The 27,495-nt window shown below is 38.9% G+C and overlaps 1 protein-coding gene across 1 annotated transcript; it reads left to right on the top strand.

Moving 5' to 3' along the window:
- The first annotated feature begins 11,902 nt into the window (after positions 1–11,902).
- lipea (lipase, hormone-sensitive a) lies at positions 11,903–27,495 on the top strand. The gene is made up of 11 exons (XM_026928241.3): positions 11,903–12,774; positions 15,795–16,044; positions 16,351–16,635; positions 16,876–16,966; positions 20,161–20,306; positions 21,654–21,839; positions 21,966–22,109; positions 22,315–22,459; positions 22,555–22,782; positions 22,908–23,266; positions 25,144–27,495. Exons 2-11 carry the CDS (start codon positions 15,805–15,807, stop codon positions 25,348–25,350), a joined length of 2,031 nt encoding a protein of 676 aa, XP_026784042.2. The 5' UTR covers positions 11,903–12,774; positions 15,795–15,804; the 3' UTR covers positions 25,351–27,495.

The raw sequence follows: 27,495 nt of genomic DNA, 5'->3' as shown, positions 1-27,495 counted from the left end.
AAAGTGTGCCATAGCAGAGATAAGATACTCAACAAATCCAGTGTGTACTATATGTTGTCTCTTCTATAAAGAATGCATTTAATCAGTATGTAATGTTTTAACATACTGTTTTTGTATCCTAACATGCTAACATTTTCTTGGGCTTATAATGGTGCTTTAAGTCACGTAAAATGGTCTTGTTTGACCAATATATTAAATAATGATAGGCAAATTTAACCCTTAAATGCCCACATAGCTAAAATGTATTACAACATGATGTTATTGATTGGTTTTAGGAAAATGTAGGAGAACAACTGTCCAGTGACCTGTTACAAGAGCTAGATCTAGATAAAAAATCTTTGCAGAATCCATAATTATGGGATCTGTTCAGACAATGTGTCGTGAGGATTATGGATTGTGCTATAATTAAATTCTAAGGATTAGTAGGTTTGGGAAATGATCAACTTACCATAAATGTTCCACTTACGTCAAACATGGTCAACCAGCCAAATCATGTTTGGTATCTAAATTTTGGCAGGCAGTTTACAAGGGGCTACCTGGTTTAAACACTAACTGATTGGTACACACTTTAGGTTATATGCCCTGAGACTGATTACACAGAAGAGTACACTCATGGATAATTAAACAATATTTCATTTCATTTGACCCTTTAGACAATAGAATTTGCACCTTTTCATGACACAAGTCCTTTTTTTCCTGACAAGAACAACTAAGGAGGTCCTCTGAAACAGTAGCATAATCTAGCACACTTTTCTTTTCTTTTCTTTTCTTGATGCTCTAGTAACAAGGTGATTCGTTTCAGTTGCTCTGCTTCTGACAGAAATTCTGTACGGACAGTAATCACGGGTAGAAATGGAGAGAGGAAGTCAAAAAGTGAGAAGTGGTCACTGAGGAAATGTGGATTGACCATGCAGGAAAATGGACAAAGAAGTCTCAGGTACTCCTTTACCTGAAAACATGAATAATGTACACTATTAAGATGTATAAATAAAATTTTGCATGGAAGATGGACAATGGAAGATGTACAGGATGGCTTATATCAAAAACAAGTAGCCTTGACTTTTTGACTTCACTCACATTTCTTGCCTTTTTTTCTCTGTATTTAAACATTTATGTTTGGTTTGTGACCTGGTTTGTCTAATTCATTTCCCCCTTTGTTTCCTCTTAGCATCCTGTAAATTTTGTTAATTTGTTTCCTGTTGTTGAATCGGTCTCATGGGGTATGCTCTGTTTAAATACAGATAAATCCCCAGGATTTAATCATCATGTCCTGTGCTATATCCACTTCACATCCATCTCGTGTTTAACCCAACTATGGATCTTTGTCTTGTTTACAGTGCATAATAGTGCATAATAATAGTGTCCTATTATTATTATTATTATTATTATTATTATTATTATTATTGTGCCTAAAGATGTACAATTGCATGGGAAGAATCCATCTCATGTACCCAGTTTTATGCAGTGTATCTATACAGATTTATTATTATTTGAGCAAATTGGCAAAATATCAATACAATAATCACAACTGAATGTCTCTTGGAATTTTCTCAAGATGATGAGTAATTCAGAAACAGTGATCACATCCCAGGATACAAAATCTCATAAATCTGTTGAAACACCAGGCTTGGAAGAACCCAAACGGCTGAACAGTATAAGCCAACGTGAAAGCAACTACAATTTTCTCTTCATGTATTTCCATTTTGCAAGAACGAAACAGTCCAAATTGGCAACTAGTTTCAAGACTTTCCAATAGACATGAAACATTATCTGATATTACTGGAAAGTATTGTCACTTAAAAAAAATTCAAATTAAACCCAGGATTCAGTTTCATTGAACGCCACTATTGCAATAGTAAATAATTTAGGATCTGTGGCTTCTTAGGTTGTTATAACATCAGCTAGCATGTTAAATAGTATGGGTATCAAGTGGATACCAGCAAAAATGGTGGAATGGATATTGGAGAAACCATATCACATATTGGATCCTGTAACAAATGGTAAAGATTGGAATCAGATTTGGAAAAAGAATTCATTTTTGAAATTGGAAATGTTTACATATAAAGAGACTTGACTGTTAGGATTGATTTTATTATATTTATACTTTGTACTTCACTATATTTTTTATATTTACAATGTAAGTAAGTTTTTGTGTGAAAGAATTCAACTGTGAAGTGCTTCAGTTAATTTTTTTTAAAAATTTAAAGCTTAGTAGTTTTTAAACAAAACACTGGATGGGTGTCAGTATCATCTGATACTCAAGGTTTCAATACAGTATCAGAAAAGAAAAATTGGTATCATGTCATCTCTATTAAATATGTTTATGTTGATATACATGGATCTAATTGTAGTTAAATGTTTGGTGTTGTTGGACAATAACTGTAACTGCATGTCATTCATTGTCACTTGGGAGTGGAGAATTCTTCATGGTGGTCCAAGATGTAGCACAAACTATTGGTGGAAAAAGTGATTATCACCTTTAGTATGTGATCTGAGTGACTGAGACCTACATCAAGAACAACTTTTTATGTAAAAACCCTGATCAAGAGTCTTAGTAATAAACCTATAAACAAGACCACAGGATTTCCAGCTCTCTCAACGAAACAGACCTGTAAGTATGACTCATGATTTCCCAAGTCCAGTATGCAACTCTCTGCGTAATCCCATGACCTTCTGTCATTTTATCCAGGCTTTGAAGGTGGACTTGTGTATTTACTGTTTTGCCTTTACTGCAACCTGGTAAGTCAGGCTAACCACTTGAAAATCAGTTCAGCGAATGGGTATTTACAGTAACGCTAGCAGAAAAAGAACCTAGCGGCTTTACGGCCGAAGAGAGATTTTGTTGTAAAGCCAAGCAGAAACTCGGACTCTGGCTGTGTATGCACCTTATGCTCTGTGTAAAAAAGGTAGTAAATACGTAGGGAATGACAGATCCTAACAGAGAATTCATTAATGTCACTAAAGCAAGATTGGTGCTCCATTTACAAATGCCATTCATTGTAAAATAGGCCAAATAGGTTTGAACACCTTTCTTCCCAGGAGGCAGAAGAACCAAAACTACAGTATGAGCTCTTATCATTGTATTAATAAACATGCACACACGCACATGCATGCAAATAAGCACCATCATCATCACAAGGCTGTCCATGACATTGTTTATTTTGATGTAGGCACTAATGATACTTGTAGTACACTGCAGAACTGCTGTTCCTAGAACTGCTTACACAACACTGTATGTTGTGTCAATGTTCTTGTTGCGGATGTGGGCTGGAACATAAAACTCATCTGTAACCTGATACCTATAGTCTCTTTCCTCAATCATTTTTCACTTTCTTGATTTGATTGTTCTGTAGTCAAAGGTGGATAGAGCAATATTCGAAACTGGGATGTATTCAAATACAAATATACATAGATGAGACCTAAAGAAACTCCACACACAAATTAGAATAATGACTTTCTGAAACATCTACATTTTATACATATCCGCTGCCCCCACAACATGTTGTTCAAGGGAACCTGGAGGTCACTGAGTCATCATATTTTTCACTATCGTCATTCAGAATGATTGGCCCTTTGTTACTGTGAAGTGTTTTTACAAGAAAGATTGAATCAACTTTTGATCTGTTAGCCCTGTTGAACCAACTCCCATTGATGACTCAACTAACATTGAAAAAAAAAAAAAAACACATATGTGGTGTGGAATTAGGGACACTGGATTGTTCAGACATTTGCTCATAAACCATCTACAGCCAGCTGAGTATACTAAGCTCTGCTGACATTCACAATGCCTAACTTAACACTAATGCAAATAGCAACAAATACCTCCCATATCCTCTCAATAAAACAGTATAATACTTGGGTTTGGACTTGATAATCCTGGGTGACAATCACTCTGTCGAGGGATTCTGCATGTTGTAAGACGTGTTAATAATAATAAACTTTATTTTATATAGCGCCTTTAAAAAGGCATCTCAAGGCGCATTAATTAAGAGTATATAGACATGTAAAAAAAAACAGTTAATAATAAAATACAATTCAATTATTAATAAAAAATAATAGTAATAATAATAATAATTAAATAACAAAAACAAAACAAAGTAATCTAGTAAAAGCAATCCTAAAGAAATAAGTTTTAAGAGAAGATTTAAATACACTAAAAGACTGGGCTTGTCTAAGGTCAGATGGAAGGGAGTTCCACAGTTTTGGAGCATAAGAAGAAAAGGCCCTATCACCCATAGTATGCAGAACTGGAAGAGCGGAGATCACGTTTTGGGGTGTAATGAATTAAAAGCTTATATTCCATACTACTAAGCAAAAGCCTTTGGCTCTCTAATTTTAGACACTTTGCCTCATATATTTTATTTTCTACTTTTCTACTCATTGAGCAGTTAATAACTTCAGTTTGATACAATAGACTTAAAGTTAAAACTAAGATGAATCCAGAAATGACTCTGATGCTCATACTCAAGTTCTTCTTAACACAATTAGCAATTTTGACTCTACAGTATACAGTTACAGCAGCGAGATTATTTATAATCACACTATCCGGTTTCACCCAGATTAGGATGGGTTCCCTTTTGAGTTCTCTTGAGATTTCGTCCTCATGTTGTCTCCGGGAGTTTTTCTTTACCACTGTCGGCTCTGGCTTGCTCATTAGGGACAAATTTAAAATTTATATCTGGATTTCAGTCAAGCTGCTTTGTGACAAAGTCCATTGTTAAATGTCCCATTGCTATACAAAAAGAATTGAATTGAATACTTACATCTGTTAGTATGAAATAACAGGTTTGAGAGTTCCACATTTCTTTTTTAATGCATCTTTGTTATCTTCATCTTCCTGAACTGCTTTATTCTGGTCAAGGTCACAGTGGATCCAGAGCCTATCATGGGAACACTGGGTGTGAAGCAAGGAGACACACCGGGAATAGGAGGCCAGGACATTCACATCATTCAGACCTCATTCACACACTCATTCACTAAAGGGCAATTTATTGTAGTCAATCTACCTACTTGCATGCTTTGGGGAGGTGGGAGGAAACCCACATACACACAGGAAGAAAATGCAGAGAAACTCCATACAGACAGGATCCTGAGCTGAGGTTCGAACAAAGGACCATAGAGTTGTGAGGTAGCAATACGTCCTGCTACGCCACCATGCCATTTATATTCATTATATATTAATGTACAGCTGTATGGCAATCATAGAGATCACAAATTAATCAACATCCAGGTATTAGCATGAACATTTGAACAATGAACTATCTGAACAGTTATATTTCAGACCTTACTTTGGTTTGTCCCTGGCTAACCCAATGTCAGAAACAATTTTTAAGCCACTTGGATTACTTGGAACTACATTCAGGACAATTGTCTGTAGGAAACACACCCCACATCAGGTGTGTCCGGATAATTAAGACCAAACTGTAATCTGAGTGTTGAGTCAGGTAGTCTCATTCACCTAGGCAGTCCTCCCATGTTTAAAATGGGATTACTTTTCACGTGGCTACATCTACCTTTTACATAAATTTAATAATCTTTTTACTTCTCAAAACACGTCAGTGAAACTTTAGAAAGAAACCATGAGTCACACCTTTTTGGAATATGTATGATTTACCATAACCTTCAGTCCTCTTGAGTCCTTGTATTGTAATATGAATTAATGTTATTAGTTTTCTCACATCACATTTGACTCACCTCATATAATGAACAAACACTGCATAGTTCACATACTGGGAAAATGCCAATAATGCATCTTTAATTGTTCATCAAGTGGCACTGCTAATAAACTTCATTGCTGGTAGTTGGAAACAGCTATGTATGTTGAAAAATTGTTACTGAAAAGCATGGTAAAAGATAATAAACAGATCCTCTCTCTCTCTCTCTCTCTCTCCCGCTCACGCTCGCGCTCTCTGTCATGCCTGCCTCCTGAGCCCTTGCTCTCTTCACGACAGCCAGGGAGTCTAGTTTCTTTCATTTCTTGGGCACCAGTGGAAAAGCCCAAAGGCTCTCTGGAGGTTCAGTTATCCCTGATTGTCACATCTCCTGAAGACATTTGACTACCGTTTGGCATGTGACTGGGAGATGACATTGACGCTGCCAATTAGGTTCATGCTGAGGGTGTCTATTTGGTGCTCTGCCAATTGTATATGGCCAACATCATTCAGTGAGGATACAAATATCATCTGATGTTTAAACAGGGATTGCTTCCTCTGCCCCTTTTCCAGGTCTTTGGTTGTCCAGCTTAAACTGAACAACCAGTTTACCAAAAGACTCAGAGTCAGGGATGGCAGCCTTGTTTCCTGGTTCATCACTGAAGTGGTTACTGGAATTCAATTACTGAATAATTGACCCACCAGTTCTATCTCTGTTTCACAATGCTTCAACATACTGTACAATGGTCCCTGGAAATGGTTAACAGAAGAACAGAAGTAGGAATGAGGATTTGTTTAATTTGTAAGTAAAGTAATGCAGAGTTCTAAGAATATAATCTCAGTTTGCCTTTTTCTACAACTACTTTTATCCGTTACGCTGAAAAGACCAGCTAATGACCAATCATCAGAAATAATGGAATTAAATAGGCTGCGAGATGATATAGTCTAGAGCCAAGGCCATGCACATGAAGGGGAGTCGGAATCTTCTGTGGAGTTCGTATTTGCACAACGTCTGTTGCATGGCATGGAATAAGTGCAGTGTGGATTTACCAGGCAGTAGTGACCTGGTGCATATGACTTAGGCCTGGTCCACATCAGGGTGTCACGCACGGATGCTTGCGTAGATGTCCAACTTCATACTTGCATGTAATACTAGCACGTACACTAGGGGACGCTGTCGTATACAACAGGAAAGGCAAAGCAAAAAAGATCTCAGAGCCGAAAACAATGGAGAGTTCTGTGTTTCACAAACATGAAACACAGGAAAAAGGAAAAGCTTATAGATATTCAGTTTGGAAAATGCAATAAGGGGAAATGTTATTGTTTACATCTGAGATGTAGTTTCTGCTATATTACTCTGAACCCCTTAATAAAAACCCATAGAAGAAGGGTTGCAATCTCTGGTGATAGCATTTCACACCCCTCTACCTCAAACAGTCAGCGTTCACATGAAGGCTGGTTGATGCACATCACCGTAGATACACACGACATGCTTTAACTTTTGGGACGATAGCACACGCCTCTGTCAGTGCACCTTTGTACACCACTCTTACCCATAAACCCTCTCTCTGCATTGTGATGTAAATACTGTTCATGCAGAAGTATAAACATGTCCAGTGTGAATTCAAGGTTTGCTGTAGGCCCTGGATGACAGTGTCTTACACCGTCACCTCAGCTTCTTTCAATTTTAGTCTTGTCAGTCACAAACGTCACTAGGACACAGGTTATAAAACTTAAGGCCCATTGCATTGTTTCATTCAGCTTATGTGAAGTTGCAAAAAATAATATTAAAACGAACCATAGTGCCTACTACTCAACACTTTCACACCAGTTTCATGTAGTATAGTGCCTGCCTGGGCTCACATCTCTTAACACTGGTTAAAATGGCCTATCTGCTGTTTGCAGTGCAAGTCAGACACTTGTTTGAAAAGGATTCAGAAGTACGTAATTTAAAAAGGTTTTGCACTAGTTGTTCTAAACTCATGAGCTCATATACTTCATATGAAGTGATATCAAAGTGAATCCCTTCATTGAATCCTGTTCCATTAAAGCAAAAGAATTTGTAATCATGCCGTTGACTGTAGAATAGGCTCTGAAATATTACATTTAGACAGCTTTTTTTTAACCGTCTGCCTGCATTTATTTTCCAGTGGTTTTTCCACCACCCCCACTAGCTGACATCCCCACGGTGGCAAGTAGTGAATGTACACTATCGGGCCAAAAGTATGAGCACACCTGACCATCACACCCATACATGGTTCTTCCCCAAACTGTTGCCACAAAGTTGGAAGCACACAATTGTATAGAATGTCTCTGTACGCTGTAGCATTACAGTTTCCTTTCACTGGAACTCAAAGGCCCAAACCAGTTCCAGCATGACAATGCCCCTGTGCACAAAGCGAGCTCCATGAAGACATGGTTTAGCAAGGTTGGCGTGGAAGATCTCAAGTGGCCTTCAAAGGCTCACAAAAATGCTGATGTTGACACGCCTGGCCTAGGAAAAAAAGGAAGCTGCGTGTTCTGCCACAGTAAAGAGGTAGGCTATTTCCCGCTCTTCTTCTGTTTGTTGTTGTTCCTCTTTCGGCTGCTCCCGTTACGGGTCGCCACAGAGGATTGTTGGTCCAAGTATTTGATTTGGGACAGTTTTTACACCAGACGCCCAACCTGACGCAACCCTCCGCAATTTCATCCAGACTTGGGACCGGCACTGAGAGCGCACTGTTGCACTCAACACAGTAGGTTGTCTCAGGTGCAGTAGGCTGCAGTTGGTTCTCTGGCCAGGAATCAAACCCAGGCTGCAGCAGTGAGAGTGCTGTGGCCTAACCACTAGTCCCCCAGGCTGGTTGATGCACATCACCGTAGATACACACGACATGCTTTAACTTTTGGGACGATAGCACACGCCTCTGTCAGTGCACCTTTGTACACCACTCTTACCCATAAACCCTCTCTCTGCATTGTGATGTAAATACTGTTCATGCAGAAGTATAAACATGTCCAGTGTGAATTCAAGGTTTGCTGTAGGCCCTGGATGACAGTGTCTTACACCGTCACCTCAGCTTCTTTCAATTTTAGTCTTGTCAGTCACAAACGTCACTAGGACACAGGTTATAAAACTTAAGGCCCATTGCATTGTTTCATTCAGCTTATGTGAAGTTGCAAAAAATAATATTAAAACGAACCATAGTGCCTACTACTCAACACTTTCACACCAGTTTCATGTAGTATAGTGCCTGCCTGGGCTCACATCTCTTAACACTGGTTAAAATGGCCTATCTGCTGTTTGCAGTGCAAGTCAGACACTTGTTTGAAAAGGATTCAGAAGTACGTAATTTAAAAAGGTTTTGCACTAGTTGTTCTAAACTCATGAGCTCATATACTTCATATGAAGTGATATCAAAGTGAATCCCTTCATTGAATCCTGTTCCATTAAAGCAAAAGAATTTGTAATCATGCCGTTGACTGTAGAATAGGCTCTGAAATATTACATTTAGACAGCTTTTTTTTAACCGTCTGCCTGCATTTATTTTCCAGTGGTTTTTCCACCACCCCCACTAGCTGACATCCCCACGGTGGCAAGTAGTGAATGTACACTATCGGGCCAAAAGTATGAGCACACCTGACCATCACACCCATACGTGGTTCTTCCCCAAACTGTTGCCACAAAGTTGGAAGCACACAATTGTATAGAATGTCCCTGTACGCTGTAGCATTACAGTTTCCTTTCACTGGAACTCAAAGGCCCAAACCAGTTCCAGCATGACAATGCCCCTGTGCACAAAGCGAGCTCCATGAAGACATGGTTTAGCAAGGTTGGCGTGGAAGATCTCAAGTGGCCTTCAAAGGCTCACAAAAATGCTGATGTTGACACGCCTGGCCTAGGAAAAAAAGGAAGCTGCGTGTTCTGCCACAGTAAAGAGGTAGGCTATTTCCCGCTCTTCTTCTGTTTGTTGTTGTTCCTCTTTCGGCTGCTCCCGTTACGGGTCGCCACAGAGGATTGTTGGTCCAAGTATTTGATTTGGGACAGTTTTTACGCCAGACGCCCAACCTGACGCAACCCTCTGCAATTTCATCCAGACTTGGGACCGGCACTGAGAGCGCACTGTTGCACTCAACACAGTAGGTTGTCTCAGGTGCAGTAGGCTGCAGTTGGTTCTCTGGCCAGGAATCAAACCCAGGCTGCAGCAGTGAGAGTGCTGTGGCCTAACCACTAGTCCCCCAGGGACCCTTCCCACTCTTCTTCTGTATGTGAGAATAAAAAAGACTTGATAGAAACTAGCTCCTTATGAATTCAAACCATAATAGTTTTAAAATGATTCAATTAATTGTCAGTAGTGTTAAAACAGGCAATAAAAGGCAATACAATAAGTTATAGAAAAATAGATAAAACAGGATAAAATAAAATGAAACACAATAACAAAATAATTAGAATTGAATAAAATAAAACAAAACTAGTTACTAAAGTCAAATCAAATCAGATCAAATACTTTTAGATTGTTACACAAATGGACTAGGTCAGGGGTGTCCAAAGTCCGGCCCCAGGGCCAAATGTGGACCGCGGACAGATGTCTGTTATGAATGATACGTATTATAGGTGGCCCTCTGGCTAACACACTGCAGTTTTGACTTTCACCTGACAGTGGCAGCAGAGTTAGCTACAATTAAAGAGTCTTTTTTTTTTTCTCTGAGTACACCTGCAAATTAATTGAATGATCATTAATCATAAAGCGACAGACAAAAAACACAAAGTTAACTGTGAGAAGAGTCGATTTCAAAAGAGCTGGAAAGCACTAAGCATGAAAAACCTTTCCTGAATCCTTAAAAGAGTCCTTAACTAAAGTGGATTCGCAACCATAAAAATGACAATTCAATTTATGATGATGTTAGTATGTCTAATTACTTTTGGTCTTTGAAATAGGGAGAGCACATATAAAATGTGCTATAATTCCTACAATGTTCACCTGATTTGGATGTAATTACCCTGAAATTAGAGCTGAACAGCTGCACTTTAAGCTCATATTCATTATTAACCCCCAAAACATATTTATTTATTTATTTAGGATCAGTTTTTATTATCCATCACTCCTCATGCACCACCGCAGGAGTTGTTTATTGTCTTTCCTGTAAAAAAAATGTAATCAGCTGTTGTTCTTCTTCTTCTGCTTTCGGCTGCTCCCTGCTGTGCTTTAATGGAAAGGATGAGTCTCAAAGAAAACCTGAGCTTCTGTGCAAAGTAATTAACATGGTCAGTATGACAAATTTGCTTACATTTAAATAAGGACATAGAAACAGTGCAGAATCTTGAATATTTCTTGGTTCCAAAAATTTCTAAATTCTAAAAAGTTCACTCTTTATTTTCACTTTTAAATGAATATATATATATATATATATATATATATATATATATATATATATATATATATATATATATATATATACAGTACTGTGCCAAAGTCTTAGGAACATGCAAAGAAATGCTGTAGAGCAAAGATGCCTTCAAAAATAATGAAATGAAATGTTTCTACATTAAAAAAAATACTATAAAGAGCAGTAAACAGTAATAAATGAAACAAAGTCAGTATTTGGTGTGACGATCCTTCGCTTTAAAATAAAATATAAGTCTCAGGTGCAGTGTGTGCAGTTTTCTAAGGAAATGAGCTGGAAGTGTTACTGAGCATCTTGCAGAAGCAGCCACAGTTCTTCTGGAGACTTTGACTGTCGACTCGCTTCTCATTTCTGCAGCGAAACCCAGCAGCCTTCATTATGTTTTTATCTGAAAAGTGTCTCTTATGGAATCTGCTGCTTTCTTTACTGACATACAAACATTGTTCTGTAACATTTCATTTTGTGCTGGAAAACTAATGTTTGGAATCTAAAATGTTTTTGTACTGAATCAGTAATGTAGAAGTCAGAAAATAAAAAATCTATAACAAAGGTTGTACTAAAAAAAAAAAATAGGGCACCTAAGACTTTTGCACAGTACTGTACAAAGGCCCTCGGGTATTTTGGAAAAAGTTTGGACACCCCTGGTCCAGGTGTATTCAGAAGATGAAAGTCCAAATTTTGATTAAATTATAATAAGGTATAATAAGTTTAGTGTTTAACAGGATGCCTGCCACTTTGTGCTAAATTATTGTTAACACTTGTTCACGTTTCGGTGTCTTTAAAAGCCCCTGAGAAACTTCACCCTTATCACTAACGCAGTCACCTCACATGACTCGATCTCCCAGGGTGCTGCGCGGTCAACTTCTGCCAACCCAGCCGGGGTTGTGTTCCTGTAACCCAACCAGCTCAGCCTGTTCAGCCAGGTCACGCCACAGTCTCGGTATATCGCGATACTTTGTTGCTTCATTCCTTCGCAGCGGTCCAAGTTCCACTCCGGTTTTCAAGTTAGTGAGTGTGTATGCGCGCGCGCGCGCGTGTGTGTTAGTGAGTGTCTGAGTGAGTGTGTGTGAGTGCGTTAGTGAGTGTGTGAGTATGTAAGTTGGTGTGTGTTCGTGAGTGTGTGTGCGCGCGCGTGCGTGTGTGTTAGTGAGTGTGTGAGGATGTATGTTGGTGTGTGTTAGTGAGTGTGTGTTTGTGTGTGTCAGTGAGTGTGTGTGTGTGTGTGTCAGTGAGTGTGTGTGTGAGTGTGTGTGTGTTAGTGAGTGTGTGTTCGTGAGTGTGTGAGGATGTATGTTGGAGTGTGTGAGTGAGTGTGTGTTTGTGTGTGTCAGTGAGTGTGTGTGTGTGTGTGTGTGTGTGTGTGTGTGACAGCAGGTAAGCCAATGAGCCTGGAGCTTCAGATGTCTCTCTGTAGGAAATGCAGTACACTGCACAGGGCGTGAGCGCTGTTCTGTCCCAGCCGGTGTAGTGCACTTGTGGAGGAAGTGTGGAAACATTTCAGCTTTGTACATCCGCCTTCCTTCTGAACGCTTTCTTGAGTGGTCTGTTTTTCGGTTGTGACGCGAGTCTGTTGGATATTTGTACATTTTTAAAGTGTAAGTTTTGCGGAAGTTCTCAGCAGCAGCAGTGTTGGTGGTGCTGGTGGTGTTGGGAGATGGTGTGAAAGCTACACGTCAGGACTCGGCTTACCCGAGAACATCTTCACCTGCTCACACGGTCAGAGCTGTACACTCTGCAGGTATGTCACAGTAGTATACAAGCAGAGTAAAACTGCACAGGAGGCTTCAGTACTCATCAGGTTTCTCTGTAACCACCCTGTGGACACCTGGAGACTCTCTGCTGAATTACATTCATTCCAGAAAAAACAAACAAACAAAACAAAACTGAAACCATTCTGTCTCAGGAGTTTCCATAAAGAAGTGAAACACATTTACCTCAGCTATGTAACTTGGTTTATGTGTCAGAAAATATGACATATTTACTAGAGGTGTAATGATACACTCCGGTCACTTCTGCTGAAAAAAAAAAAAACAACAACAGAAACTCTCATGGAATTTGTAAAGATTTTAATGGTTATAATGGGAATTGTATTGGTTTTAATGGAAACTATAATGGTCCCTGTGGGTCACTACTGGTAATTTCTTGCCTTCTATAGGTGACATGTTGTGTCTAGTGGATACCATTAAGAACCAGTAATGGTAATGGTTTTAATGGATAGCTGATGGTTTGTAATGATATTTGTAGTGGAAACCATTAGAGTTTCTGTAAAGGTTTCTATTGTTTTTATTTTGAACAAAAAAATTTTGAATATAACTTGAACGAAGAAAAACTATTACTGAAAAGTTTTTTTTTAAATTTCTGAATCATTTACAATGCAAAACAATGTGCATTTTTTTGTCTGTGTAAAACTAAATAAATCCAAATTTGCTACGAACAGGAGTTTAATATTGCACTACAGGTTCACATGTATCTTAAACATGTATCTTAAACATAAATAAATACATTTTTAAATTCTTCCAAAAATTTGATTGAACAAGCAAAGTCTCAGAACCCAGGGAAAATGATCGATTGCGAACATAATAAGCTCCGTAGCAGCACCTAAGGTGTCATTTTAATGGAAATAGAGCTCCAAAGTCAGCTAAAATGTCCAACTTCTCCAGCTGATTACCGCGATGTGAATATTTACCAGTATATCTACAAAACTTTTCAGTGTTGATGTAAATGGTTTTCCCATTAAAACATGGCCTAAATATTACAAGAATTAAGTCTGTGTCACTATTTATAGCCTATTTATGAGCAAGTTCAAATTGCCTCTAAATTACCATGTTGTAGCTCATTTATCTGTATATGCCTCTTTAAAGGAAAAATCCACACTGAACGACGTTATTAATCTTTATAATCAACATGTGATCTTCAACGGCATCCAAGATTTATTTTGTAATGAAATTCTGAATAAAATTTATAGCTGGTCTGTTTTCACTTTGGCTAACAGTTTCCTACATTACCCACAATATCCCCAAATACCTGAAGTGAGTGGGGCCAGTAGGAATTAGCCTTTGTTTCATCTCTACCTAAAGAGAGTGATGCAGCAGCGCTTTAGTCCTTTAATCCATCCAGATCACATACCTCCTCATCTGTACTCTCTGCTCAGACAGATCAGCTTCCAAAGCTAATACCCTCATCAACACCATCATGCTCATCATCTCATTGATTGCAAACTACTCAAGTTTCTGTTGTAACTCATCGTATAACTGCGTCATGTAGATAGCTGCGTGGCATTTTTAAACGTTGACTTCAGCGTTTGCTGTCTCCACTGCTTCTTTTAATGTGACGTTGAAAGTCACTAAAAATGATGAGCGAGCAAAGAACCACTTCCTCTTTTGTTTTTAGTTGTGAACAGTGAAACCTGACCTGTTATGCCTTATGTTTGTGGTTATTGAATTTATTTTGTCTTGTTAAACGCAATTGTAACTGCATTTGCAATGTCCCCTTGTACCCTGACTATGGCAGACGACCGCAAACTTCTCACTGGAATGACGAAAATACAGCAATACAGCAACAACCAACCAATTAGCAGCAGAATTGCTAATCACATCACAAATATTTTACTATAAACATGTTTAACTCTCTTCAGGGTGGAGTTTTCCTTTCAAATATGTAATAAGACAATCAACAAATGTTTTATTGTTTTATAATGTTTTCTTTGAGCAATCAAGATAAGATTTAGTGGAATCAGGAAAGAGCTATCACTGAAAATAATGACATTACAGTGAAGGGTATAAAAATATATGAAAGGATTTAGGGATACAATTATAAAATAGTAACAATCATCCAGAAACTGAAGAAACATTGACGCAAATACACTACAAACAGAGGAAGAGAAATAGCAAAAAAAAAAAAAAATTTTTATTGTTTTACCATTAACATCTTAACATACATTTTGATCATTTTTGTTATTTTTGTAATATTGGAAGATCTGTAAACCCTAAATTGCGTTAAATCCTCATTAAACTCGCATTAACTCCTAACTCGCGGTTGGTTCTGTCATTACAATGTAATGCCGCTTTCGCACTCAATTGTAATGACCAACCAGATTTTCACTTTACTTTTCCATATAAAACTTATCCATATAGCGATGCCTGTATGTCAGACTAAATAGCTGAGAAGTAAAACATAAGGCTGAGATTGAGGGTCACAATAGTGAGTCTAAATATAAATTGAAATAGACTTTTGCCCTAAGAGACTTTTGCCACTGTTGTCATTATACTGCGGTTTTAACAAGTTATTGATTGCAAATCATTATGGAATTCACAAATAAGCACTTTCAACAACAAATCAAGAAATTCGTTCGTGGAATTGCCATGGCCAGCTCTTTTTTTAGCTGTTTCTTGTTCCTGCTGTTGAGTCACAGTAATATTGATTACACACAGTGAAAGAAATCAGCAGTGCTGCGTTTCACAAGACCTCCAACACACTGGAGCTCCATAGAAAGTGATAAAGAGAGTGTTTGTTGCTGAAATAGTTATCTAGTGTAAGTGATATAAAACGTGAGTGTTTAGTGCTAAGTCCTCAATGTCATGATGGGTGGAGAAAATCCTTCTGTGTACTTGTCACACATATCAAGTAATAACAGAAACAATAAATAGAGAAATCACTCACATTTTGGGTGATTTGAACACTATTGTTTATATAGATTACACTCTTCTCTTTTCATGTTGAAAACACTTTCTTTCTCTCTCTCTCTCTCTCTCTCATCAGTCACCTAAGCATGGATCATCGCCATGTATTCAATACCCTGGAGACAGTGTGTGAGGAAACCATCTCTGCCATCTCTATGCATTCAAGTTTGCTACAGAATGATGCCACCAGTCAACTGCTGGCAACAATGAGACGCATTCATGAGCATGGGCAAGCTGTCAATGCCCTGGTCAGTGGCTTTGCCGCTGTGTATCACCATTTTGATTTTAACACAGACACACCTGCAAATGGCTACCGCACCTTAGTCAAGGTATGTTTAAAATCTATCTATCTATCTGTCTATCTATCTATCTATCTTAGAGGCAACGTTCATGAAAATCAACACATGAAGTAGTCATGAAAGGTGCCAATATTTATGGAGTTATCTATAACAGAGAAATATGACCTGTCTGGGTGAATGTCTGTCTCTCAAACATGTTTGTCCTGATATAAGTTGCACCATGTTAATTACTTTAAAATAATAATTGTTAAATCTGTCATGGGCATACAATAGCATTTTTATTGCAGTCAGAGCAAAGCATGTTTGTTTTAGACCTGCTCTCTGTTTTGTTTGCAGGTGGTCCTTTCCTGTGTACTCTATATAATCCAGAAGGGCCGCTACATTGCCTCCAACTGCGGGGGGATGTTTTTTCGTGTGGAGCACAATGCTGGCGAGATGGAGGCGTACTGCATGGCGCTTTGTCAGCTGCGTGCACTGCTCTACCTGGCACAGCGTTTACTCAGCAATAACAAACATGGGCAGCTCCACTCGCTGGAAGACGAAGGTCTGAGCAGGAGGTTCGTCAACGAGTACACATCTATGCACAAGGCTTGTTTCTATGGGCGTTGCCTGGGCTTTCAGGTAAGGAGCTGTATGTTCTGCATGTTCTGTACATTCATGCATGTTCATTAATGCTTCTTGTAATGGTGCTGACGTCGGAACCTAAATCATGTTGTCACATTGTAATACAGTGTGTACTAAGCTTTAGTTTGTATATACAACAGGCCTGAGTATTTTAGGAATTTTTGTAACATTAATAGTGTTAAAACACACACTTATTAGGGATTAAATGAATTCCATGTTTGTCCCTCCTTCTGCTAGTTCTCTCCTTCTCTCAGGCCTTTCCTACAGACAGTGGTCATCAGTATGGTGTCATTTGGAGAGAACTACAAGAAACAGCAGACTAGATTAGGTGAGTGTAACACAGGCCACTTCATGAACTTGGCACTAAATTGTACCATTTTAATGGCTTTATAAATTTTAATATCAATCACTCAGTAAGGTGTGTAATGATACACTCCGGTCACGATTCCATTCAGTTCACGATACTGGCTTCACAATTCAATTCAATTCGATTCTCAGAATATTTTGAGCAAAATTTGAATTTGATAATTTTAAAATGCTCAACTTCCACGACCTCTGTTATAATGTGTTGTGTAACCATGTAACCTATAACGTGTCTGTCGTTGTGATCAGGAGCTATTGTGTGTTCTCTATATTAGTGTGTTCTCTGTGTTAGATTAGATTAGATTAGATTCAACTTTATTGTCATTGTTCAAAGTACATGTACTAAGCCAATGAAATGCAGTTAGCATCTAACCAGAAGTGCATAAGTGGCATATTTACCGTAAATTACAAATAAGGATATATAGCTATGAGGGTGATATGTACAGGGGAATTGATGACTTATGTACAGGGGGTGCAGTAGGTATTATAAATAGGGATAAATGTGATCTATATATGTATGTACAGTGTACGGTGGTGTTATGTTAAGACATGTTAAGAATATAACAGGAATATGAACAGGATATAGAAATGAATATATACAAATGAATATATACATACATACATATTATATATATATATGCACACACATATATGCATGTATGTAAGTACAGTAGCGCCTAAACCACATTATAACTTATGTATTGCAAAGAAGCAAGGTGAATAAACAATGAAGTAAGTAACTGAAAACAGATATTACAGTGTACAGTGTGATCAGCTGTTCAGTGTGGAAACAGCCACAGGGAAGAAGCTATTTCTCAGTCTGTTTGTCCGGTAGCGCCTTCCAGATGGGAGGAGGGTAAATAGTCCGTGATTCGGGTGAGAGGCGTCTTTGATAATGCCGTTCGCCCTCTGCAGGCAGCGTTTATTGTAAAAGCTCTTGATGGTGGGTAGCTGAGTGCCAGTGATGCGTTGGGCGGTTTTCACCACCCGTTGAAGGGCTTTTCAGTCTGTTGCGGTGCAGTTGCCATACCAGACTGAGATGCAGTTGGTGATGACACTCTCGATGGTACAGCGGTAAAAGTTCACGAGAATCTTGGAGCAGAGGTGGGCCTTTTTCAGTCTCCTCAGAAAATAAAGGCGTTTTTGTGCTTTTTTAACCAGAAAGGAGGAGTTCAGGGACCAGGTGAGGTCCTCGGAGATGTGGACCCCAAGGAACTTAAAGCTGGGTACACGCTCAACAGTAGCTCCGTTAATGTGAATGAGTGCGTGAGTGTGATTCCCAGCACGTCTGAAGTCCACGATGACCTCCTTTGTTTTTTTGGTGTTGAGTTTAATATATACAGTACTGTGCAAAACTCTTAGGCACCCTTTGAAGGCATCTTTGCTCTACAGCATTTCTTTGCATATGCCTAAGACTTTTGCACGATCCTGTGTGTATTTTAACTCTTTGGGTTCTGCCGATTGGGACCTCTGGTGTTCAAACACTGCAGCTGCGTTAGATGCATAATTAATAGAATGCTGATATGCATGATGTGAATCCCACATTTCATTGATGAACATTATCAGATGTTTGCATCGCAGTGCATCGTGTCACGTTGCATCGTTACACCCCTACAGTCATAATGCATAATCTTAGTTGGCGTAAGGCATGGCAGCATGCCATATGTGGTGTATCCATCTGTGTGTGTATGTGTGTGTGTGTGTGTGTGTGTATGTGCACTTCTTGCGTTTACAGTGGGTTGGGAAAGTATTTAAGACCCCTTTAGTTTCTGCACACTTTTTTGTGTTATAGATTCAATTTAAAATGGATTAAATTTACTTTTTGGCCATTAATCTACACACAGTAATCCATAATGAAAAACCAAAAACATGTTTAAAATTTTTTTTATAAAAATCAGAAACTGAAATCTCTCATTTAGATACACATTCAAACCCTTTATTCAGTACTTTGTAGAAGCACCTTTGACAGCATTCCCAGCTTCCAGTTTTCTTGGGTAAGTCTCTACAACCTTTGCACACCTGGATTTGGGCAGTGTCTCCCATTTTTCCTGGCAGATCCCCTCAAGTTTAGTCAGATTGGATGGGGAGTGTCTGCGAACTGCCATCTTCAGGTTGCTCCACAGATGTTCTATGGGCTTCAAGTCTGGGCTTTGGCTTTGCCACTCAAGCACATTCAGAGACTTGTCCCGAAGCCACTCAGTATTGTCTTGGCTGTGTGCTTTGGGTTGTTGTCATGTTGAAAGGTGAACTTTCACCCCAATTTGAGGTAGTGTGCAGTCTAAAGCAATAGCATGATGCTGCCACCATCGTGCTTCACCGTACTGATGAGCAGTGCCTGGAGTTTGCCAGAATTAGCGCTTGGAGTTCAGTCCAAGAGTTTAAATTTTTGTCTCATCTGTCCAGCAAATCTTTTTCTTCATGCTCTCAGAATCCTTTATATGCCTGCCATATGCCTTTTACGGAAGGAGTGACTTGTGTCTAGCCACTCAACTATAAAGACTTGATTATTGATGGATTATTTCTGAGATGGTTGTACTTCCAGCAGGTTCTGCCATCTCTGTGGAGGACCTCTGAAGCTCTAGTGACCATTGAATTCTTGGTCAACTCCCTGACCAAGGCCCCAGTTACTGTGTTTGGCTGAGGAGCTAGCTCTAGAAACAGTCCTGGTGGTTCTAAACTTCTTTCATTTCACAGTGATGGAGCTCACTGTGCTTCTGGGAATATTCAAACTTTATCTGTATCTCGACACAATTTTGTGGATTGTGGAGAGTTCTTTGGACTTTAAAGCTTGGTTTTTGGCCTGATATGCACTGTGAATTGTGTGTGCCTTTCTAAATCTTGGACTCCAGTCAAGTTCTAGAGGCGATTTAGAGATTATCTACAAAACTTTCTAAAAACATGTTTTTGCTTTGTTATTACTGATTATTGTATGTAGATTAATGATCAAAAACTGAATTAAACTATGTAATTGAATCTGTAATCCAAAAATTGTGCAAAAAGTGAAGAGGTGTGAATACTTTCCAGGCTCATTGTATACATTTCTTTTAGTTTGGAAAGAAAGGTGCTGCGGATGTTTTAACATCATGTAATTTGCATGGTGTTAAGGAACTGTTCCAGTCATTTCCTATGATTCAGTGAAATTTAAATTTTTATTTATAGGAAGGGCAGCACTCTCGGTCATTACTTCGGGGAAGTACGTGGTGGATCCTGAGCTGAGGGGGGCGGAGTTTGAACGCATCACTCAGAACCTGGATATGCATTTCTGGAAGACCTTTTGGAACATCACAGAGACAGAACTGATATCAGTTAGTTGGATTTTTTGTGGCTCCTTTTATTGCATTTTTGGAAACAGTTAATCACTCACACCAGTGTTTCTCAAGCATATTATTTACTGGGCTGAAAGCAAGTCTCACAGGCTACATACATTAATCGCTCACTACATTATCTGGGTGCATAAGTTACACATTAACATATAGTACTTATATAAAATAATTCAGTTCTCAGATCACTAGAGTACTTGATTCTGTAAGGAATAGATCAAATCCATGTAGTCCATTAAGCATGTGACTGCATAACAAATTTAAGATTCCAGGTTAATGTCTGTTATATGTGCATGGAAGCACAACTTGATGTGGCACAGTGCATTCACATAATACACTATATGGCTAAAAGTATGTGGACATCTGACCATCACACTCATATGTGCTTGTTAAACATCCCATTACAGATTTATTCCCGGTTTTCTGTTATAATAAGCTCCACTCTTCTGGGAAGGCTTTCCACTAGATGTTGGAGCGTGGCTGTGGGGATTTGTGATCATTCAGCTACAAGAGCATTAGTGAGATCAGGTACTGATGTTGGTGAGGAGGTCTGGGGTGCAGTCGGTGTTCCAGTTCATCCCAAAGGTGTTCAGTGGGGTTGAGGTCAGGGCCCTGTGCAGGACACTCAAGCTCTTCCGCTCCAACCTTCACACACCATGTCTTCATTGCGCTTGCTTTGTGCACAGGGGCATTGTCATGCTGGAACAGGTTTGGGCCTCTTAGTTCCAGTGAAGAGAAAATTGTAATTTTACAGCATACAAAGACATTCTATACAACTGTGTGCTTACAACTTTGTAGCAACAGTTTTGGGAAGGCTCACATATAGGTCTGATAGTCAGGTGTCCACATACTTTTGGCCATATAGTGTATGTTAATACAGATTCCTACCTTCATTACTGATGCATTACATTTTTCAATTCATGTTTTATTCTGGCTAAACAATCATGTTTTTATCCAAAGTAATGTAATCACTAAGCCAGGCTACTCTAGTGCATACATACATAAGCTGTGGCATTTATAGATTTCTGAAATCAAATTATCAGAAAATCTACTGAGTGGTTGTACAGGACAAGAACCTTTTTAGTTCCTTGGTTAATTCACCCGAATATAAATAATTAAAAAAAAAAAAAAAGATAGTGGGTTGAGGGTTGCACTTCCAGGTGTCACTGGTTGAGAACCACTGATTTACAATATTGAGTTACAAAATAAGGAATGTATTTGAGGAACACAAGTTCCTGGTTATTATTTCAATACGTAGACAAAGTGATAATGCCAAAAGGCCAGAAGTGATTAGATTTTTTCTCTCTCTTGTTAATCTCACTGTCCCTCCAGAGTTTAGCGAGCATCAGGTCACATGCTGTGCAGGTGAATTTCACTCTAACTATTCCAGGTGAGCCACTGAGTTTACCTCTAGCCTCAGACACAAGTCTCTCAGTCACAGTGTCGCCTCCCATTGCTCACTGGGGGCCGGGACCTGTTCACGTACGCCTCATCTCTCACATGCTGCGTCAGGGACAGGTGCGTCATCACACTCTGTGGTTGTGGTTGTTTATGAGCATGTCAATACAATTCAGATCGTCTTGATTCACCAGGTGACTGAAAGCCACTGACACACTACCTCTCTCTCTCTCTCTTCCTCTGCAGGATAGTGCTGAGTTGCTCTCGTTCTCTCGATCTCAGCTACCTCTTTCTGTAGGCTTCAGGACTCAGAGTGGCCCTCTCTCTCCATGGCTTCTCATCCACTTTCATGGGGGCGGATTTGTGGCCCAGACCTCTAAATCTCACGAAGTATGCTAAATCTGTTTGTTGTTTCTAAGAATCTATGGAGAGATAGTTTATTTGAGTACATTACTGTCTTCAAAGGAAAGTCTCTGTATGTAAACTGTTGAGTCTTGGTATTACATCCACTTTCGGTACTCGAAATATTCTAAAGCTAAATGTTGGCTTCCTCGTCCTATTATTTACATCATTCCTGGATTTCTCTGCTTTCTAGAGTTACCTAAAGAGCTGGTCAAAGGATTTGAATGTACCCATTCTATCCGTGGATTACTCACTGGCTCCTGAAGCCCCCTTTCCTCGGGCTCTGGAAGAATGTTTCTATGCTTACTGCTGGGCTCTAAAGAACTGTCGATTACTGGGTACACAAATGCACACAAACACAAAAATATGAATGAAACACAGTTTTTATAGTGTTGAGAGATTCATAAACTTGACCCCCAATATTTTCTCTCAGGCTCGACAGCAGAACGTGTGTGTCTAGCAGGAGACAGTGCTGGTGGGAACCTGTGCATCACTGTCTCTATGAAGGCCATGTCTCATGGAGTAAGAACCCCCGATGGCATCATGGCTGCCTACCCAGCGACACTCCTGACAACTGACGCCTCACCGTCACGGTTTCTTACGCTCATCGACCCAGTGCTGCCTCTTAGTGTGCTTTATAAGTGTGTCAGTGCATACACTGGTAAGACCATCACTAACTACTTATCTGGATCCTGAAGTTAGAACCACTACCTGATATTAGCCTTCATGTTCAGTTAATGACTTGTAAGCATATCTTTTCTCTGTCCCACACTTGTTCTCTATCAGGTATGGATTGTGTGTCGGTGCAGCCCAGGCAGCAGCTGGACAGTCTGAGCACTCTGGGACGGGACACTGCGCTTTTTCTTGAGAACATCACACAAGGAGCTTCCAACTGGCTGCAGTCGCTCCTTGACCGCACGTCTACCTCACCCGCTAGATCATCTGATGGTTCTCAAAATGCCGTGCCTCATTCTGCTGACATGGTGCAGGGCCCAAGGGAATTCCCAGAAGGCTTTGAACCACTGCGCTCTGGGTGTCTGGCAGAGATTCATACCCCCTGCACTCCTATCATGAAGAACCCATTTGTGTCTCCTCTACTTGCACCTGACAGTCTCCTCAGGGGACTGCCACCTGTACATCTAGTGGTAAGGACCAGAATGAAGGTAGTGGGAATGTACTGAGTATGTAGAGTAGGGTCCAAAAGTCTGAGACCATTACCAAGAACTGTTTTTGTTCCTTGTAGGAAGGTTAAGGATTATGTAATATTTTAGAGTCTTACATTTTATAAGTTGTTAAGACCTTGGGCAAGGCCCCAACCCCTGAACTTAGCTGTAAGATTGTATTGTATTCAGCTTCTACAGTGGATATAAAAAGATCTATACACCCCTATTAAAATTGTAGGGTTTTTTTGATATAAAAACCAAGATAAATTATGTCAAATCTTTTTTCCACTTTTAATGTGATATGGCAACCAATACAATTCAAGTGAAAAACAAATATATACATTTTAGGGAAAAAAAGAAAAAGAAAAAACTTACCATAACCTGCTTGTACAGGTGTGTACACTTCTTTCATTCTTGCTTGCAAAAATGCTCCAGATCTATCAAATTGCAAGGGGATCTCCTGCACACAGCCCTCTTCAAGTCATTCCACAGCGTTTGATAGGATTTAGATCTGGGCTCTGACTGGGCCATTCCAAAATGTTGACCTTCTTTTTCTGAAGTGATTCCTTTGTTGATGTGGATTTGGAGTTTGGGAGACATTTTTCTTCATCTTCAGCTGTCTAACAGAGGCCTGCAGGTTTTATGCCAAAATAGATAGGTATTTGGAACTGTATCTTGACTAGAGTCCCAGCTAAAGTGAAGCAGCCCCATAGAATGATGCTGCCACCACCATGCTTCACTATGGGTATGGTGTTCTTTGGGGGATAAGCAGTCTTGTTTTTGTGCCAAACATATCTTTTAGAATTATGCCCAAAAAGTTCTACCTTGGTCTCATCATACTATAACACATTTTGCCACATGATTTGGCATGATTCAAGGGGGGCTTGGATGTTGGTGTTTTTCATGAGAAAGGGCTTCCGTCAGACCGTCCACCTCCATAGCCAAGACATGTGAAGAATACGAGAGATTACGAGAGAGAGTCACATGCAGGGAGTGACCACTACTTGCGAGTTATTCCTGCAGCTCTTTAATGTTGCCGTACGTCTCTTGACAGCCTCCCAGATAAGGTTTCTTCTTGTCCTTTCATCAGTTTTGGAGGGACGTGCTGTTCTTGGTAATGTCACTGTGGTGCCCCATTTTCTCCACTTAGTAATGATGTCCTTCACAGTTTTCCATTGTACATCTAATTCTTTTGTACCAATCTCCTAATCCATACCTTTCAACAGTGAGATCTCTTTGTGGACTAAGAAGATGTCAAGAAAATCCTACAGAAACAGCTGATCTTTTTGTGGGGTTAATCAGAATCACTTCATTGATGACATGTGTATGATAGTTACTTTTGAACATGTGTTTGAATGTAGTTGGCTAATTCTGAAGACAGTCACATCCCCCACTGTAAGAGTGTGCACACTTGTGCAACCAGGTAATTGTAAGTTTTTTCTTTTTCTTCTTTTACCCTAAAACATTTTTTTTTAATTTTGTTGGTTGCTGTTTTGCATTAAAGGTAGAAAAAGATCTGAAGATTTATCTTGGTTTAACTTTTTTATATCACAAAAATCTGCAATCTTAATAAGGGTATGTGGACTTTTTGTATCCACTGTAAGCTGCTTTGGGAAAAGAAATCGGTCAGAGGAATATATCCAGCAGCACATTCTTATTACAGCATGTTACAGTATTATAATACATGAACATAAAGAGGGGGGCAAATGGCTTACAAATGTAGTTTAATATACTCTATTTGTAGTGTATATACACTGGGTAATGAATCCAATAATCAGACAGCACCACAGCAAAAAAATATAGAGAGACAACAGGAAGAAAGAAATATTTTTTTAATCATTGACCATTATCTTCTATAGGCTTCAGCTTTGGATGCTCTGTTGGATGATTCTGTGATGTTTGCCAAAAAGCTGAAGAGCATTGGCCAACCAGTGACCTTGACTGTAGTGGAGGACATCCCACATGGCTTCCTCAGCCTTTCACAGCTCTGCAAAGAGACTAAGGATGCATCGGACATTTGCGTAGCACGAATCAGAGAAGTCTTTGAGCTAGATGCACCACAGTAAAGCTCTCTTATGGAATAAGCCTAATGATCACACATTAAATAGTCCTAATAAACTGACAAAGCAGTGTTATGAGAAGGAAAGAGGTTGATAAGAAAAAATGTAAGGAACTGTGGGAAAAAAATTAGAAAAACACAGTTCATTAGACTAAAGATACCTCAAAATGGCACAGTTTCATGTTGTAACTTGAAGTACCGAAGTTAGGAACCTCTGCACTGTGAAAGTACAGCAAAAGAGAGACTGTGTTTACTGTGCAAATGTCGGAACAAACTAACTTAGGTTTTATGTTTATTTATTTCTTAATGTTCTACAAATTCACCACATGTGCCTCTTTGGTCATTTCAGACCTTTCAGAACTTTGTGTTTTGCCATCCCTCCCACCCAAAGAGTACGGCCAGTTTAGCTCCCTTGACACTCAATACTTTTCCCCTGCACCACTTGAGAGTCTACTTGCCTTAAGCAAAACATGTGCTGTTTAAGTGTCCCTGTGTTATAATTAGGCATTTTTCAACTCCAGTTGCATAGTAACCAAACCAAAGGCAACCTATACTACTAAGCCTATTGATTTGAAATGTTATTAACAGTAACATGTATTTAAATCAGTCTTGATTATTGTACATTTTTTAATATATGATATATGGTTTTCTGAGATTGGATGTCATTCACACCCTGAAATACTTAATCGTAAGGTGCCACCCCTCTCATGTGGCCTTGTGAGCTACAATATTTGCACACAGCTCAACTTGAAACTGTAAAAAATATGTTACTTGGGCCTCATGTATCAAGCTGGATATGAACAGATTTATTCTTAAATAGTTCGCACGAGCGTTTACACAAGAAATTTGGTATTCATGAAAATCCCTTTAATTCAGAAAAACATTCGTATGCTACTCGTGCTTCTGAAGATTAACTAGTCAAGAAGATTAACTAATGTAAACCTCGACTTGATGGACTTCAAATCATATCATTTGCATGGGTTACTGCATTTTTATATATGGAATATACTGTCGAGGTTAAATTTTTATTACATTTACAGCATTTAGCAGATGTCCTTATCCAGAGCGACTTATAGAAGGGCTTGTCTCTATCAAAAGCACATCCTCATGCTAGTTTACTAGGCCAGGGACTAAGAATACCATCGAGAACATTTTGTTAAAACCAGTTGTTTTATATTATTGGTATTTATTAAAGAACATAAAAAATAAAGAAAGCAAGCTAGCACAAACCCATAAATTTAGACAAATAAAATGAATCATTCAATTATTACAAAAGAAATGGTGCAGTATAAACAGAGGATGGACCAGTCTGTCTGCACAGAGCCGTAAGCCTTAAACAAACACCTCAGCTGACGAAAGATTTAGCACTTGCTTATTATTATTAATATTATATATTTAAAAATATTTTTATTGGCATAGAAATTAGTCAAAATAACCTCCACTTCTGTCTTTCAGCCTTTACCCTGATTATTCATTTCATGTTCCTAGCTGTCTGTGCACTTGACCTTTTATGGGGTTTTGTGGGCGGCACTAAATGCAACATTCAACTCAATGTCTTTGAAGGCCAAACTGCCTCTTTTGATTTAAGACATTGATGAATAATGTGCAATGTGTAAATCTGGTATTAACACTTCAACTTGGAGAGTTTGTCCATTTTTGGCTGGTGTAGAGTTAATAAAAAATAATCTCTGTGTCTTTATGGATTTTAAGTATATTGAAAACAAACTCAGTAGGTGCTTTCATTTGAATAGGTGATGGTTTTGAGGAAAGCTCCAAATTCACATGAATTTTCACAAATAAAGAGATGTCTGAATTAATTAATTCATCATTAATGTCTGAATTATAACTGACAAAATTTGGATGCATCCGCTTTAAATGTTTTACATGTGCAAAAGAAATCTGTATATTAGGGCACAGCTACTTTGGTATGGCATTAATAATGAATGCTGTGTATTTTACTACCACTTAACAGCCTTTTTATAACATTATAACAGCCACTTATTTCTAATCAGCTGTCAATAGACCACTTGTGTTTGTATTTATATTTCTTCATATTTTTAAGGATTCAGGACAACTTCAGAGTGTTTCAACTTTTCAGGAATGTTTTTTCCTGTCTCACAGCTAATAAATATAATTTTGGACATGCTTTGAA

This window comes from Pangasianodon hypophthalmus, chromosome 29 (genome assembly GCF_027358585.1).
Source record: "Pangasianodon hypophthalmus isolate fPanHyp1 chromosome 29, fPanHyp1.pri, whole genome shotgun sequence".
Classification (NCBI taxonomy): domain Eukaryota; kingdom Metazoa; phylum Chordata; class Actinopteri; order Siluriformes; family Pangasiidae; genus Pangasianodon; species Pangasianodon hypophthalmus.
Note: the sequence above shows the minus strand (reverse complement) of the source record. Positions and strands in the feature narration are given on the sequence as shown.

Coding starts and splice junctions, on each gene's coding strand:
- lipea (XM_026928241.3), top strand. CDS start 15,805: ATGGATCATCGCCATGTATTCAATACCCTGGAGACAGTGTGTGAGGAA. Junction 16,967..20,160: donor GAAACAGCAGACTAGATTAG/GTGAGTGTAACA, acceptor TTTTATTTATAG/GAAGGGCAGCACTCTCGGTC. Junction 22,460..22,554: donor AAAGAACTGTCGATTACTGG/GTACACAAATGC, acceptor ATTTTCTCTCAG/GCTCGACAGCAGAACGTGTG.